The 14,939-nt window shown below is 42.2% G+C and overlaps 1 protein-coding gene across 18 annotated transcripts in view; it reads left to right on the top strand.

Annotated features, from left to right (window-relative positions):
* gramd1ba (GRAM domain containing 1Ba) overlaps positions 1-14,939 on the top strand; it is a 133,352-nt gene that overhangs the window by 80,228 nt on the left and 38,185 nt on the right. For 10 of the 18 annotated variants that reach the window (XM_090186022.1, XM_021617608.3, XM_090186011.1 and 7 more), the window contains one exon: positions 11,668-11,688. The exons of the other annotated variants lie outside the window; for them this stretch is intronic. In XM_090186022.1, the coding sequence (XP_090042148.1) occupies positions 11,668-11,688 (21 nt within the window). The remainder of the gene's footprint in view (positions 1-11,667; positions 11,689-14,939) is intronic. 18 annotated transcript variants of the gene reach the window in all.

Raw genomic sequence — 14,939 nt, 5'->3', positions numbered from 1 at the left:
ATCCAGAAATCTGGCAGTGGCTTCAGATTTAAATTCAATTTTCACAAAACCGCTTGTTGCAATTTCGATGAGGCTCTCTTGTTCAGTTATCGGTATGTGGACTGGAGGCATGCATGAAAGGGATAACAAATCCAGTTGTTTGTGTCATCTGTTTCGGAAAGTACCTGCGTAATTGCGCATCCAACTCATTCCGGTGCTTCGCTATATCACATTTAACGTTGTCCGTAAGCTTGAGTTCATTTGGACACAAAAAATCATACCATGATGGAAAGACCTGTGTGTTGTCCTTGTTAATGCAGACAGAGAAGAGCTCCAACTTCTTAATCATAGCCTCAATTATTTTGTCCCGCACATTGAATATAGTTGCGGAGAGTCCCTGTAATCCTAGATTCAGATCATTCAGACGAGAAAAAACATCACCCAGATAGGCCAGTCGCGTGAGAAACTCATCATCATGCAAGCGTTCAGACTAGTGAAAATGATGGTCAGTAAAGAACTTTAAGCTCGTCTCTCAATTCAATTAATGTGATTGGATGTTAATTATTTCTCTAGGCTACCTGTATTTGACATTGTGTTATTTCGCTGAACAATAGATTGTTTAATCAGAGCCGGTCCTGACCTCCCTGGGGCCCTAAGCAAAATTCTGCTAAGGGGCCCTCCTACCTGACCCGTGAGAACATGTAAACCATTTACTATTACCACACAGTCACACCTGACACCTCGGTGCTCCCACTACAATCCTCCCTCCTTTAAAACGGTTTGCTCCATCTGTCAGTCTAAGAATAAGTAGACCAGAACAGAATGAGGTATATGCAAACAACGTTTATTGAATATAATATTTTCTATAGCATCTTAAGATAAGTGAATATTAACAAGAAATTGTAGAAAATAATAAAATATAACACTGAGCTTTGGCTCTGCTGCCTGGTAATTAGTCCAGTCCTCAAAACATTATACAATTAACTTTGTCCATACAATGTAAACACAAGCCTATAGGCTATGGCTGCAGCTATATGTCTTAAAATAGTCAAATAAAACTTATACATCTGTGTGATTAACTTTGGTTCCCTCTACAGCCTGGGCATTTTCAGCATCAGCATGGGCACCAGTCTGTATGGAAGAAATTGAGAAAGTATGTCATATAGTTAGTTAAGAAGTCATTTACACACATGCACTTCTGCCATACAATCTTAAATGTTACTAAGTATATAAACATTTCAATTTTTGAATTAAAATCTTACCATCAAAATATTCCTCTTCTGCACTTTATTAAGGAAAAATCATCATCAATGATGTCATCATAGGACATGTGTTTCTCCACGTCATGATTTATGCTCATGATGGCCAGACCACTATGACATGGGAGACCTCAGGTAGCTTTTGATGTGCTTTCATTTTGAAAAGCTATTTTCTGCCAATGCTACTGTTACTGGTAGTGACTGCAATTATTAGGGCCATCCAAAGGTTAGGATAGATTTCCTTTAGGTTTTTCTCACAGAGAAAGAAAAGTGGCTCAAAGGCTGTCAGTCATCTTATCTGTTGGCAGATCAGGTCAATTCTGAATGTCGTGTGCCAGATCCATTCCACTGATGTCACAGTCATTTCTGAAGGTTAGAGTTTTCAACTTCCATGCACTGAGCCTTTAAAGATTCACTGGACATCTGAGAGGCAGTGCTGATGTTCAGCAGCACTCCATATTTGGTTTACACCTGGTTTAGTGTTTCAAATCTCTCATCCATGGATGTCACAGCAGAGTCGACCACAGTGTTGAAGTAGTTGACTTCAAGGTTTTTCAGTGCATTAGTTCATCAGGAGCCTCATAGCTGAAATGCCTCTTGCTGTTTCTCAGACTCTTTTCTTTCAGAACAGCCTCATTAATTTCTTCACAAATGCTTTTGGCTGTTATATGGGCCTCAGAGAATCCAGTTTCCCGGTATGTAGTGAGGGAGGTCTTTGCATTTGAGATTAAATTCACTGCGATATCCAACTGCATTGAGGGGGATTGGAGGAGCTTGTTCATCTTGTTTGTCATTGTCAGTATCTCACACCATACAACACAGCAATCAAGAAGAGGTAGGACCCAACTTCCTCTGCAAGTGCTTGTGCCTCCACTTTGGCCACAGGATCGTTGATCGTCTGTCTGGCTTCCAGTAATGCCTCCCGAACCTCGGAAGCCTGATACCTGATTGCATGAACACTTTGGAACCTACTCTCCCATCTTGTCACTCCATGACTTCACAGTTATTTTCACGTGTTTCTTCAAAACACTCCATCTTTGTGTGTGAAGAGCTTTTGCACATGCCCAAAACACCCAACTGCATCTTTTGAAGATTTGGCAGCATCTGCAATGACAAGGTTTAGAGTATGGGACGAACACGGCAGTCTGGCTTGTACTCCTTGGTGCTTGCCCTTCATGTTGGCCTCAATATCATAAGCTTGCCCTCTGCAATCTTCAAATGGAATCTTCAGCTCTTTCAGCTTATCTAAGATGACGGTGGACAGATTCAAGCCTGTTGTAACAACAACATTCACAAAGCCAATGAAGTGCTCCTTGATCTCTGGCTTTCCCTTTAAAGCCACGCTTCTCAGATTAATGGACATTTGCTCCTAAATCAAATCAAATCAAACCTGGTGACTAATGTCAGGTATACAGTCCAAGATAATGGAGAAGTACTATGAGTCTCTTGAGTCACTATTGCTTCCAGAATCTTGTCACTCACAATCTGTATCAGCTCATTCTGTGTGCGCTTCCCAAGGTAATGAGCATGTCTCTCCATCTTTAATTTTGCTGAGATGATTTTCCATAACGTGGTCAAATTTTGCCAGTAATTCAACCTCGTTTAGGAAGTTTCCATTATCTGGTTGGAACAGCTTGTTTGAACTCCTGATTGCTAGGTTTCTTTCAGCCAGAGACTGGGTGATACTTATTAAGTGTGTAAGGACATGCTGCCATCTCTTTCTTTCAGCCTCAAAATTGTAATCTGTATCTGGTCAAGAGTCTGTCCCTGACTTAGGTGCCAATCAAGTTCTCTCTACTTAATCATATTGTTGTGTTCAGCACTACCCTCATGGTGTTTCAGAATGGCGTTGATATTTGACCAGTCATTCACACCTTCCTTTATTATTTTGTAGTCTTCTGTAGAAAAGAGCATACAGCAAAAACAATACACAGTGTTGTTTTTGATTGAGTTTGAAAGCCAGCTCCTGGTAATCTTCTGTAATAAGCCTGAATGGAAACCTCTTCTAGACTTGTCTTTAGGTTAAGAAAAATTCACTCCTGGTTAGAATGGACCTCTGCCCTCTAACTCAGTCCTCATAAAGTCTGTGAAAACTGGGGGCCAATCTGGGTCATTTGGTGGAGCAGCAACTGTTCTATTATGGTCTGAGCTGCTTGTATCTGATGCTGGCTGTACACCTCTGGTTGTGCTAGTACTGGCTGAGGCTGCCTGCACTTTACCTGGGTCTGTGTTAGTACTTGCTGAAGCTGCCAGTACTGGGTCTGTGTTAGTATTTGCTGAAGCTGCCAGTACTGGGTCTGTGTTAGTATTTGCTGAAGCTGTCTGTACTGGGTCTGTGTTAGTATTTGCTGAAGCTGGCTGTACTGGGTCTGTGTTAGTATTTGCTGAAGCTGGCTGTATTGGGTCTGTGTTAGTACTGGCTGAGGCTGGATGTGGATCAACTGAGTCTGTGCTTGTACTGGCTGATGATCCAGCATCTCCCTCTACTGACAAACTTAAGCATAGCACCTGTAAATTATAGATAGCAAAACTATTATTAATTTTATCAGCTGCATCAGACCCATTCAAACTGGCTCCCCCAGTTTCCTTTTATACATTCTCAAATATAAAATAGTATTTATACTATGGCGTGACTGAATAATTGATGGTTATTATTTACTGAGAGATGTGCATCCATATTTCCCAGTATGCCCAGCTAATCAACAACTAATTCAATATATAAATCAATAGTCAATGTCAATCCATTGCTTTCCATCTTGCATTAGTCCAGAGTTGTACAACTAAACATTGACTGAGAGACTAGACAATCATTGTCTTGTTTTAAAATGTGCGCCTATGAGGGGTGCCATCACACCTATATATTTTCTGGACTGGTCCCCAAAGAGGTTGCTGCTGGAAAGCGAGAGGTTCATTTCGTGCACGCGCATATGAACGCATGTTCACGTGTGACGCGGTTATCTTTTCCGAGCTGCAGTTTATAATCATCGATGCCCGTTTTGCGTTTATCCAACGTAATAAATTGTTGTATTTCACTCTCACTTTTGTCAGGCACAAAGTCACATAACACAGCCCTGGAAGTGGCTGGCAAGCAAGACGCAGACAGACCAAGAGAGGCACTGCCCAGCTAGGTTAGCTAGACAGACAGACTAGAGAGAGATGCACTGCAAGCTTGCACATCAACTTAATGTTAGTTATTTGCTGACATCAAACTTGAAGAGGAGAGAACACAAGTTTACCTGATTTCTGTTCCTGCTATTCACCCTCATGGTGTGTTTTTCTTCTTCTCTTTTTGTGACCAGAAGAATAGTTCCGCTTCATCCTCTTATTCCACTTTGACACAAGGGGGATGCCGGGCCTTTCGTAATTTGCAGGGCCCTAGGCAAGTTGCGTAGTGAGCGTATAGGGCCGCCCGGCTCTGGGTTTAATTTTATTTTTGGCAGTGAAATGAGGCTACTCAGGCAAAGGGGAAAAAACTAGCCCCGTTGGAAAATAGAAATGGACTCTTTGAAAATGTGTTTTTGGCGTACCCCAGTTTGGGAATACCTGCCATACACTATTCTATGGACTTTATCCTAACCTTCTTTAACTTCTTGACTTTGCCTAACCCCTTCTAAGGGTTGTGTTCAGGTTTTTTTTACAACTGAAATTTGTGTTTCTTATTGAACAAGGCCCTGCCGGTTTCGGGTGTGTTTTCTTCTGTTGATGCCTAATCAACATGGCCCAGCCTTCCTACCCTACTCTACCACTTTCCTGACAGCATCATTCATTCAAACATGATCCCCTATGTGCTTCTCTGTCTGAAATATTCTGTGTTTCTGGAGAAGTTAACCCTAGATGCTGATTTTGGGTCAGTTTAGCATTTTCCCCACTAATGGTTCAGGTTAGGATTGGGGAAGGGGAAGCAGATCCTAGATCTGTACCTAGAGAGAAATTCCCTTTAGTGCTACTGTTCATGCTGTTCTTTAACTTTGATGGAGGACCACACTGTACAAATCGTAGCATCGCTGTGGTACCAGGACAAATCCCAAACATTAATATTTGAAGGCATGTAGGCACACACACACACGTAGATATTGTACACACGGATGCACACAGCTCCCCCTCCCACCGACCACCACTAGTTACTATTACTTCCTGAACAAGCTAACTATGGAAGAGGAAAAGCTTGACACTTTATTCAGACGGTGAGGAAATTAGGTGGCGAGACAGTCAAGTGGGAGAAACAGTGGGAAGGGGGGATGCAGGGATTGAACCCTGGTCTCTGGTGGGGAATTGTATATGTGACATGTACTGGGGAGTGTTACCACTACATGTCTCTGCACTTGGAAGGGGAAAGGTAATAGTCAGTCACCATTGGTCACTTTCCTCTTAGTTGGAGGCCTTCACGAGTCCAAAAAGTTGTACCCATTCTGAAATGGACCAGGGGCTTTCCCATCTTGACCCGATATGCATCAATACATAAAAAAAATATAGAGCTCCATTGGAACGGACTAGAGGTCAACCGATTAATCGGCATGGCCGATTAATTAGGGCCGATTTCAAGTTTTCATAATCTGTATTTTTGGACGCCGCTTATGGCTGATTGCATTGCACTCCACAAGGAGACTGCGTGGCAGGCTGACCACCTGTTACGCGAGTGCAGCAAGGAGCCAAGGTAACTAGCTAGCATCATCTTATAAAAAACAATAAATCTTAACATAATCACTAGTTAACTACACATGGTTGATGATATTACTAGTTTAACTAGCTTGTCCTGCAAATAATCAATGCGGTGCCTGTTAATTTATCATCGAATCAGTCTACTTCGCCAAACGAGTGATGATTTAATACACAAGTATATATATTTAAACCTGCATATTTAGTTAAAGTAAATTAATGTTAGCAGGCAAAATTAACTAGGGAAATTGTGTCACTTCTCTTGCGTTCGGTGCAAGCAGGGTCAGGGTATATGCAACAGTTTGGGCCGCCTGGCTCGTTGCAAACGGTGTGAAGACCATTTCTTCCTAACAAAGACCGTAATTAATTTGCCAGAATATTACTTAATTATGACGTAACAGCAATATTTAGACATGGATGCCACCCGTTCGATAAAATATGTAACGGTTCCGTATTTCACTGTTTTCGAAATGATAGTTTCCGGATTTGACCATATTAATGACCTAAGGCTCGTATGTCTGTGTGTTAATTATAATATAATTAAGTATATTATTTGATCAAGCAGTCTGACTGAGTGGTGGTAGGCAGCAGCAGGCTTGTAAGCATTCATTCAAACAGCACTTTCCTGTGTTTGCCAGCAGCTCTTCGTAACACTTGAAGCACAGCGCTGTTTATGACTTCAAGCCTATCAACTCCCGAGATTAGGCTGGCAATACTACAGTGGCTATAAGAACATCCAATAGTCAAAGGTATATGAAATACAAATGGTATAGAGAGAAATAGTCCTAATAATTCCTATAATAACTACAACCTAAAACTTCTTAACTGGGAAATTTGAAGACTCATGTTAAAAGGAACCACCAGCTTTCATATGTTCTCATGTTTTTTTACATGGCACATATTGCACTTTTACTTTCTTCTCCAACGCTCCAAATTGAACATGTTTCATTATTTTGAGACTACATAGATTTTGATTTATGCATTATAAGTTAAAATAGGTGTTCATTCAGTATTGTTGTAATTGTCATTATTACAAATATATATAACGGCCAAGTAATCGGTATCGGCTTTTGTGGTCCTCCAATAATCCGTATCAGCGTTGAAAAATCATAAGTGGGCGACCTCTAGAACGGACCCGAGGACAACTAGACCCATTTCCGTATAGACCTGGTCGGATCCAGATCCAGTCCGATCCGAGTGAGAGAAGCAGCAAACAAGTCCATTTTTAAACTACTTTATTAGCCGATAAAGCGTGAGGGAGAGGAGTTATAGGGAGTCGATGCTCTAACAGGGGCCGTGCTGTGTGTGTAGGCTTACTGTAAGTGTGAGTGAGTGACACGGTGCAGGGCGGAAGGAGGGAGAGGCTGCCACCAACCATGCCAACTCTTGCTATAGTTAACTAATAGCTGCCATAGATGGGTTATTTATCATGCAATATTATTACGTAGTACCGGTCTTGACTGCATCAAACTGGGAGAAGCTAGTTATGCTAGCTCGCTAGGCTAATTGAAGTCGCGCGCGCTTTCTCATCCTACAGTTACAAACAACTCCATTCAGAATAGAAAGTAGCAGCCTACCTTTTGGCTCTTGGTCGTTGTTGCCTATATCCTTCAACTTGAACTTTTAATTCCATCTTCCATTGATTTAGATATCTCCCAACTTTTGCCACACAATGCCTGTAGCCTATTGCTGCTTTGATGACTTGATTGGCCAACAACAAGCTACATGCACCACTCTCGTGAAAAGCAAGAGCAGCAGCATAAATCATAATGTCTCTCTCTCTACTGCAGCAGTCACATTCAGATCTGTACGGTTTAAATGACCAACCCCGAGACCCGTGAAAATCATATGAGATTCGACGTAGACCCGTGACATTATTTACAGTTCTGGATCCGGACCCGCTCTGGTCCCGGATTGGGTCTTGGGTATTCGAGTACAGGTGGATCTGTGAAAACGTTTATTTGGAGCACACACTCATATCTTCAGCCTCTCCAGCCTGAGTTATGACAAGCAGGACACAACGAACATAATCAACATAAATCATCAACTGATTAGCAACCAACCAATGTTTTATTATTATTATTATTGGACATCATTATTGAACAGCTACGACATCATCAAGCGCTATCAATGTGTGACACAGTGCACACCAGCCCAACACAATAGAGAGAGAGAGATATATATATATATATCACACACACACACAGTTGAAGTCGGAAGTTAACATACAGTCGTCGTTAAAACGTTTTGAGAATTGACATATATTAATTTTCACAAAGTCTGCTGCCACAGTTTGTATGATGGCAATTTGCATATACTCCAGAATGTTATGAAGAGTGATCAGATGAACTGAAATTAATTGCAAAGTCCCTCTTTGCCACGCAAATGAACTGAATCCCCCCCAAAAACATTTCCACTGATTTCAGCCCTGCCACACAAGGACCAGCTGACATTATGTCAGCGATTCTCTCGTTAACACACGTGTGAGTGTTGACAAGGACAAGGCTGGAGATCACGCTGTCATGCTGATTGAGTTTGATTAACAGACTGGAAGCTTCAAAAGGAGGGTGGTGCTTGGAATCATTGTTCTTCCTCTGTCAATCATGGTTACCTGCAAGGAAACACGTGCCGTCATCATTGCTTTGCACAAAAAGGGCTTCACAGGCAAGGATATTGCTGCCAGTAAGGTTGCACCTAAATCAACCATTTATCGGATCATCAAGAACTTCAAGGAGAGCGGTTCAATTGTTGTGAAGAAGGCTTCAGGGTGCCCTTCAAGGACCGTCTCCTAAAGTTGATTCAGCTGCGGGATCGGGGCACCACCAGTACAGAGCTTGCTCAGGAATGGCAGCAGGCAGGTGTGAGTGCATCTGCACGCACAGTGAGGCAAATAATTTTGGAGGATGGCCTGGTGTCAAGAAGGGCAGCAATGAAGCCACTTCTCTCCAGGAAAAATATCAGGGACAGACTGATATTCTGCAAAAGATACAGGGATTGAACTGCTGAGGACTGGGGTAAAGTCATTTTCTCTGAATCCCCTTTCTGATTGTTTGGGGCATCCAGAAAAAGCTTGTCCGGAGAAGACAAGGTGAGCGCTACCATCAGTCCTGTGTCATGCCAACAGTAAAGTATCCTGAGACCATTCATGTGTGGGGTTGCTTCTCAGCCAAGGGAGTGGGTTCACTCACAATTTTGCCTAAGAACACAGCCATGAATAAAGAATGGTACCAACACATCCTCCGAGAGCAATTTTCCCAACCATCCAGAAACAGTTTGGTGAACAATGCCCTTTACAGCATGATGGAGCACCTTGCCATAAAGGTAGAAGTGATAACTAAGTGGCTCGGGGAACAAAATATCGATATTTTGGGTGCATGGCCAGGAAACTCCCCAGACCTTAATCCCATTGAGAACATGTGGTCAATCCTCAAGAGGTGGGTGGACAAAGAAAAACCCACACATTCTGACAAACTCCAAGAATTGATTATGGAGGAATGTGCTGCCATGTGGCCCAGAAGTTAATTGACAGCATGCCAGGGCTACCTCATGATGCCATTTATTTTGTGAAGTGCACCAGTCCCTCCTGCAGCAAAGCACCCCCACAACATGATGCTGCCACCCCCGTGCTTCACGGTTGGGATGGTGTTCTTTGGCTTGCAAGCATCCCCCTTTTTCCTCCATACATAACGACGGTCATCATGGCCAAACAGTTCTATTTTTGTTTCATCAGATCAGAGGACATTTGTCCAAAAAAGTAGGATCTTTGTTCCCATGTGCAGTTGCAAACCGTAGTCTGGCTTTTTATGGTGGTTTTGGAGCAGTGGCTCCTTCCTTGTTCCTTGTTGGCCTTTCAGGTTATGTCGATATAGGACTCGCTCTAGATACTCTAGATACTTTTGTACCTGTTTCCTCCAGCATCTTCACAAGGTCCTTTGCTGTTGTTCTGAGATTGATTTGCACTTTTCGCACCAAAGGACGTTCCTCTCTAGGAGACAGAACACGTCTCCTCCCTGAGTGGTATGATGGCTGCGGGTTCCCATGGTGTTTATACTTGCGTACTATTGTTTGTACAGATGAACGTGATACCTTCAGCCGTTTGGAAATTGCTCCCAAGGATGAACCAGACTTGTGGAGGTCTACAATTTTTTTTCTGGGGTCTTGGCTGAATTCTTTCAGATTTTCCCATGATGTCAAGCAAAGAGGCACTGAGTTTGAAGGTTGGCCTTGAAATACATCCACAGGTACACCTCCAATTGACTCAGGCTAATTGACATCATTTATCAGAAGCTTCCAAAGCCATTACATAATTTTCTGGAATTTTCCAAGCTGTTTAAAATACACAGTCAACTTAGTGTATGTAAACTTCTGACCCGCTGGAATTGTGATACCGTGAATTCTATGTGCAGTAATCTGTCTGTAAGCAATTTTAGGAAAAATTACATGCACAAAGTGGATGTCCTAACTGAATTGTCAAAACTATAGTTTGTTAACAAGAAATTTGTGTAGTGGTTGAAAACGAGTTTTAATGACTTCAACCTAAGTGTATGTAAACTTCCGACTTCAACTGTGTGTGTGTGTGTGTGTGTGTGTGTGTGTGTGTGTGTGTGTGTGTGTGTGTGTGTGTGTGTGTGTGTGTGTGTGTGTGTGTGTGTGTGTGTGTGTGTGTGTGTGTGTGTGTGTGTTTTTAGAACTATGGAATGTAAAGAACACCTCCTACAGTTCATGCCAATGGCCTCCCATCAAGAAACCACACCTCGCAGTTCTGTCTCAGGCACTTGATTAATGTTGATTTCATCCCGATGAGCAAAGATAAGCTCGAAATAATTTGATGCATAATCCAAAGAATGTTGATGGTCGGTTGTTTCATGTGTAATATGGATGGTTAATTTGTAATGTCAATATTATTACACAATTGAAGGCAGCTAGTTGTAAGCTGCTGTAATGAGAGGCCTTCATACAGATGCACTATATTCTCTGTATAGTGCAATACTTTTGAGCAGCCCTAATGGGTCCTGGCCAAAAGTAGTACACTCTAGGGAATAGTGTTCCATTTGGGATGCAGTTTTAGTGTTCAAGTCTACTATAATATGGACAAGATACCTTCCTGTCAATAACTTCACTTTTGAGGGTAATCTTTTTTTCCCCAGTTATATGTAGCCCATTGTTGCCCTCTTCTGGCGTATATATGTATTGACTTTTATATTAACTGTTACTTACTTTTCAAATGTTTTTGTAAGCAGTAAGACTGACTGTGAGTGGGATACTTCTGTACAGGTTTGGAGTAACTGATTACATGTAATCTGATTTACAAAAAACCTACCTGTTACCAGCTAACATATTGTAATCGGATTACAGATACTTTTGAAAAACTAGATTACTTCTTGGATTTATAAAAAATCCAGAAAGGATGTTTGAGAAAAAAAAAACATTATATGACACCTTTCTGTTTTTTCAATGACATTCAACTCAGCATGGAAAAAGGTGCAAGTTTGAGTTTGTTCCTGTGCGAGTCTGACCAACACTCAGAGACCACTATGATAACACACCAAATGCTTTTAATGAATCATTTTTGTCTTCTAATTACTTTTAAAGGGAAAGTAATCCAAAAGTAACCGAAAGTGACTTTACTGATCTACCCAACCCTGCTTGTGTTTAAGGTGTGAAAGCTTTTTTCTGTGTATTTTTGTTGCCCTAGCACTAACACATCTCATCTTTCTCTCTTTTTTTTGTCTCCTTCTCCACCTTGATGTTCGACTCTTGTTTGTGAGCACAGAAAAGCCAGAGCTGGTACAATGTAAGTCTCTAACTCTTCTCCTACCTCTCCTTGGTGAGCTGTATGTAACTGTGGGTGATGTGTTGCACGTTCTGACGGCACAGTGGGTTGGAGCAAGGTGCTTGCAGTTGTGGGTTTGATTCTCACATGGGCCTCATACAGTATACGGGAGGGTGTGTGTGTGTGTGTTTGTTTGTTTGAAGTTGCTTGGGAGAAAAGCAGCTGTTAAAAATACCATTATAACCATATTATATATTTCAGTGATATGGGTAGGACTGGTGTTCATGTTATCAGACTGTGTTGCACTTTGTCATTTGACTGTTGGCTGTTGCAAGGTTTAGGTCTACCAGAGTTTATACATGTTGGGCTATCATGCTATACCTAAGCATCATTTGAAGACCGATATTGGCTGAGCATGGGAACAGTTCAAGTTTTTAACAACGTTGATTTGCAACCAAACATCAACCCTAAACCGACATGAAGCAGAAGGTGTGAAGGACGTTTTCCCATTTTAAAATCAGATTTCTGAGGAGGGCCATCTCATGGTGAATGACTTTAGGAAGTGCTGTATGGACACCATTGCTTCCTCTCCATATATCCTTTTAAAAGAGAGCACATGGGGAAACCGATACAGCCAACAGTTGCTATGCAGATTTGAAAAGTCCTGCCTGTGAAGTACTTCCCTTGCAAATAGTATGTCAACACATTCCTGGTAATGATGGCAGTCATGTGAAATTATGAATTCACTTTTTATCCAAAGAAATTATTGAAAATTAGAGGCTAATTTAATATGGCATCAAATTAATCATGAAATTGTCTTCAGTTGTGATTCGCATTGCTCCATGGTGAATAGTGAATACACATTTAACAATGCAGTTGCCTAGGGGGATTTTTCCCATGGGAAATGGAGAGATCTTAGAGACATGGCATTCAGTATGAGAAGTTGTTCAGTCACGTCGTATGTGGGTGGGTGTGCATTTGCAAACCTTCGTGTCTGCATATATGCTTGTGTGTGTGCGGTCCGTATTTGTACAAGTGTAAGTGTGTGTGTGTGTGTGTGTGTGTGTGTGTGTGTATTGACTTTTGTGTTTGTATGCACTTGTGTGTGCGCACAAAGGGCTTTTGTTGTATTTGGTTGCCTCTTGACTATAATCAGGGCCTGTGTTCCCTGACTGTAACCAGGGCCTGTGTTCCCTGACTGTAACCAGGGCCTGTGTTCCCTGACTGTAACCAGGGCCTGTGTTCCCTGACTGTAACCAGGGCCTGTGTTCCCTGACTGTAACCAGGGCCTGGGTTCCCTGACTGTAACCAGGGCCTGGGTTCCCTGACTGTAACCAGGGCCTGTGTTCCCTGACTGTAACCAGGGCCTGTGTTCCCTGACTGTAACCAGGGCCTGGGTTCCCTGACTGTAACTAAGCAGTAGCTGACAATAGGCTAATCTCCCACCTCCCTCTGATAAACCAAGCTGACAAAAGGCTGATCTCTGTTTTAACCAAGCTGACAAAAGGCCGATCTCTGTTTTAACCAAGCTGACAAAAGGCCGATCTCTGTTTTAACCAAGCTGACAAAAGGCCGATCTCTGTTTTAACCAAGCTGACAAAGGGCCGATCTCTGATTTAACCAAGCGGACAAAAGGCCGATCTCTGTTTTAACCAAGCTGACAAAAGGCCGATCTCTGATTTAACCAAGCGGACAAAAGGCCGATCTCTGATTTAACCAAGCGGACAAAAGGCCGATCTCTGTTTTAACCAAGCGGACAAAAGGCCGATCTCTGATTTAACCAAGTGGACAAAAGGCCGATCTCTGTTTTAACCAAGTGGACAAAAGGCCGATCTCTGATTTAACCAAGTGGACAAAAGGCCGATCTCTGATTTAACCAAGTGGACAAAAGGCCGATCTCTGATTTAACCAAGCTGACAAAGGGCCGATCTCTGATTTAACCAAGCTGACAAAAGGCCGATCTCTGATTTAACCAAGCGGACAAAAGGCCGATCTCTGATTTAACCAAGCTGACAAAAGGCCGATCTCTGATTTAACCAAGTGGACAAAAGGCCGATCTCTGATTTAACCAAGCTGACAAAAGGCCGATCTCTGATTTAACCAAGTGGACAAAAGGCCGATCTCTGATTTAACCAAGCTGACAAAAGGCCGATCTCTGTTTTAACCAAGCGGACAAAAGGCCGATCTCTGATTTAACCAAGTGGACAAAAGGCCGATCTCTGATTTAACCAAGTGGACAAAGGGCCGATCTCTGATTTAACCAAGTGGACTTTTGATCTGTGGACCAGGGCTGCATCCCAAATGGCACCTATTCCCTTTTTGCTGTTTCTAGTTTATGTCAAAAGACTGCAGTATATTATATGAACATGACTGTGTATTTTAATTCTCATGTACTCACTCTAGTGGTATAGCCTGTGTTCATTAGGCACCAATAATATTCATTTTATCTGACTATGGATTAGTCCAATAGGAAATGCTTGTTTCTGTTTTCAGTTGCGTTACATTGTGCCAGATTTAGTTATTGGTGTGCAGATAGTGAGAAGTGTGATGTGCTCCCTGTTTCTGAATATCAACAGGAAGTGTGAATTAGGGACATTGTTTTTAGGTGTCCATGGAACACATATGGTAGCCTACATCTGTACCGAACATTTGGTTCTGTCAGTCATGTTTAGATTTAGGCTACCCTTTGGTGATAAAGTAAGACTAGGTTTACACTCCACCTAGCATTATCCTTAGCAAAACATCACTGATGCTTGAGTGAAGTTACAGATTCTGGCATACACCGAAATCTCTGTGCAGAGCCCTCCGTGTGGTGTGCAGTGAAGTCACAAAGCAGAACTTCGAAGAGCCGCTATGGAGTGCCCCTATAGTGGAGTCTAAGTCCAGCCGAACCAAACTCCAGGGATTGAGGACAGTATGACGGGATGCCTAACTAGATACAGATGAGGTGTTTCTGAACCGAACAGTTTGGCCTGTAAAACAAAACCACCATATGACTGAGCAGATGAGAAGCCGTTTTAGGTCTAGTTTCTTTATTAGGATCCCTGTTTGCTGTTCCAGAAGATGTTCAGCTGCTCTTCCTGGGTCCACAACAGCCTGTAAACAGTAAACACAAGACATGTGGATAGTCTTCATAATGACCATAAGGTCATAAAAAACAGACCTATCCAGACAGCCAGAGAAAGGAAAGGAAAGAAATAGGGTAAAAGAGAGAGGGTTAAACTAGGAAGGTGCAGTTTCACTGCATGGTAGTCCTAATAGTTAGTCAATAG

This window comes from Oncorhynchus mykiss, chromosome 10 (genome assembly GCF_057628025.1).
Source record: "Oncorhynchus mykiss isolate SJ-2025 chromosome 10, ASM5762802v1, whole genome shotgun sequence".
Lineage (NCBI taxonomy): Eukaryota > Metazoa > Chordata > Actinopteri > Salmoniformes > Salmonidae > Oncorhynchus > Oncorhynchus mykiss.
This window is presented reverse-complemented; position numbering and strand designations above follow the sequence as displayed.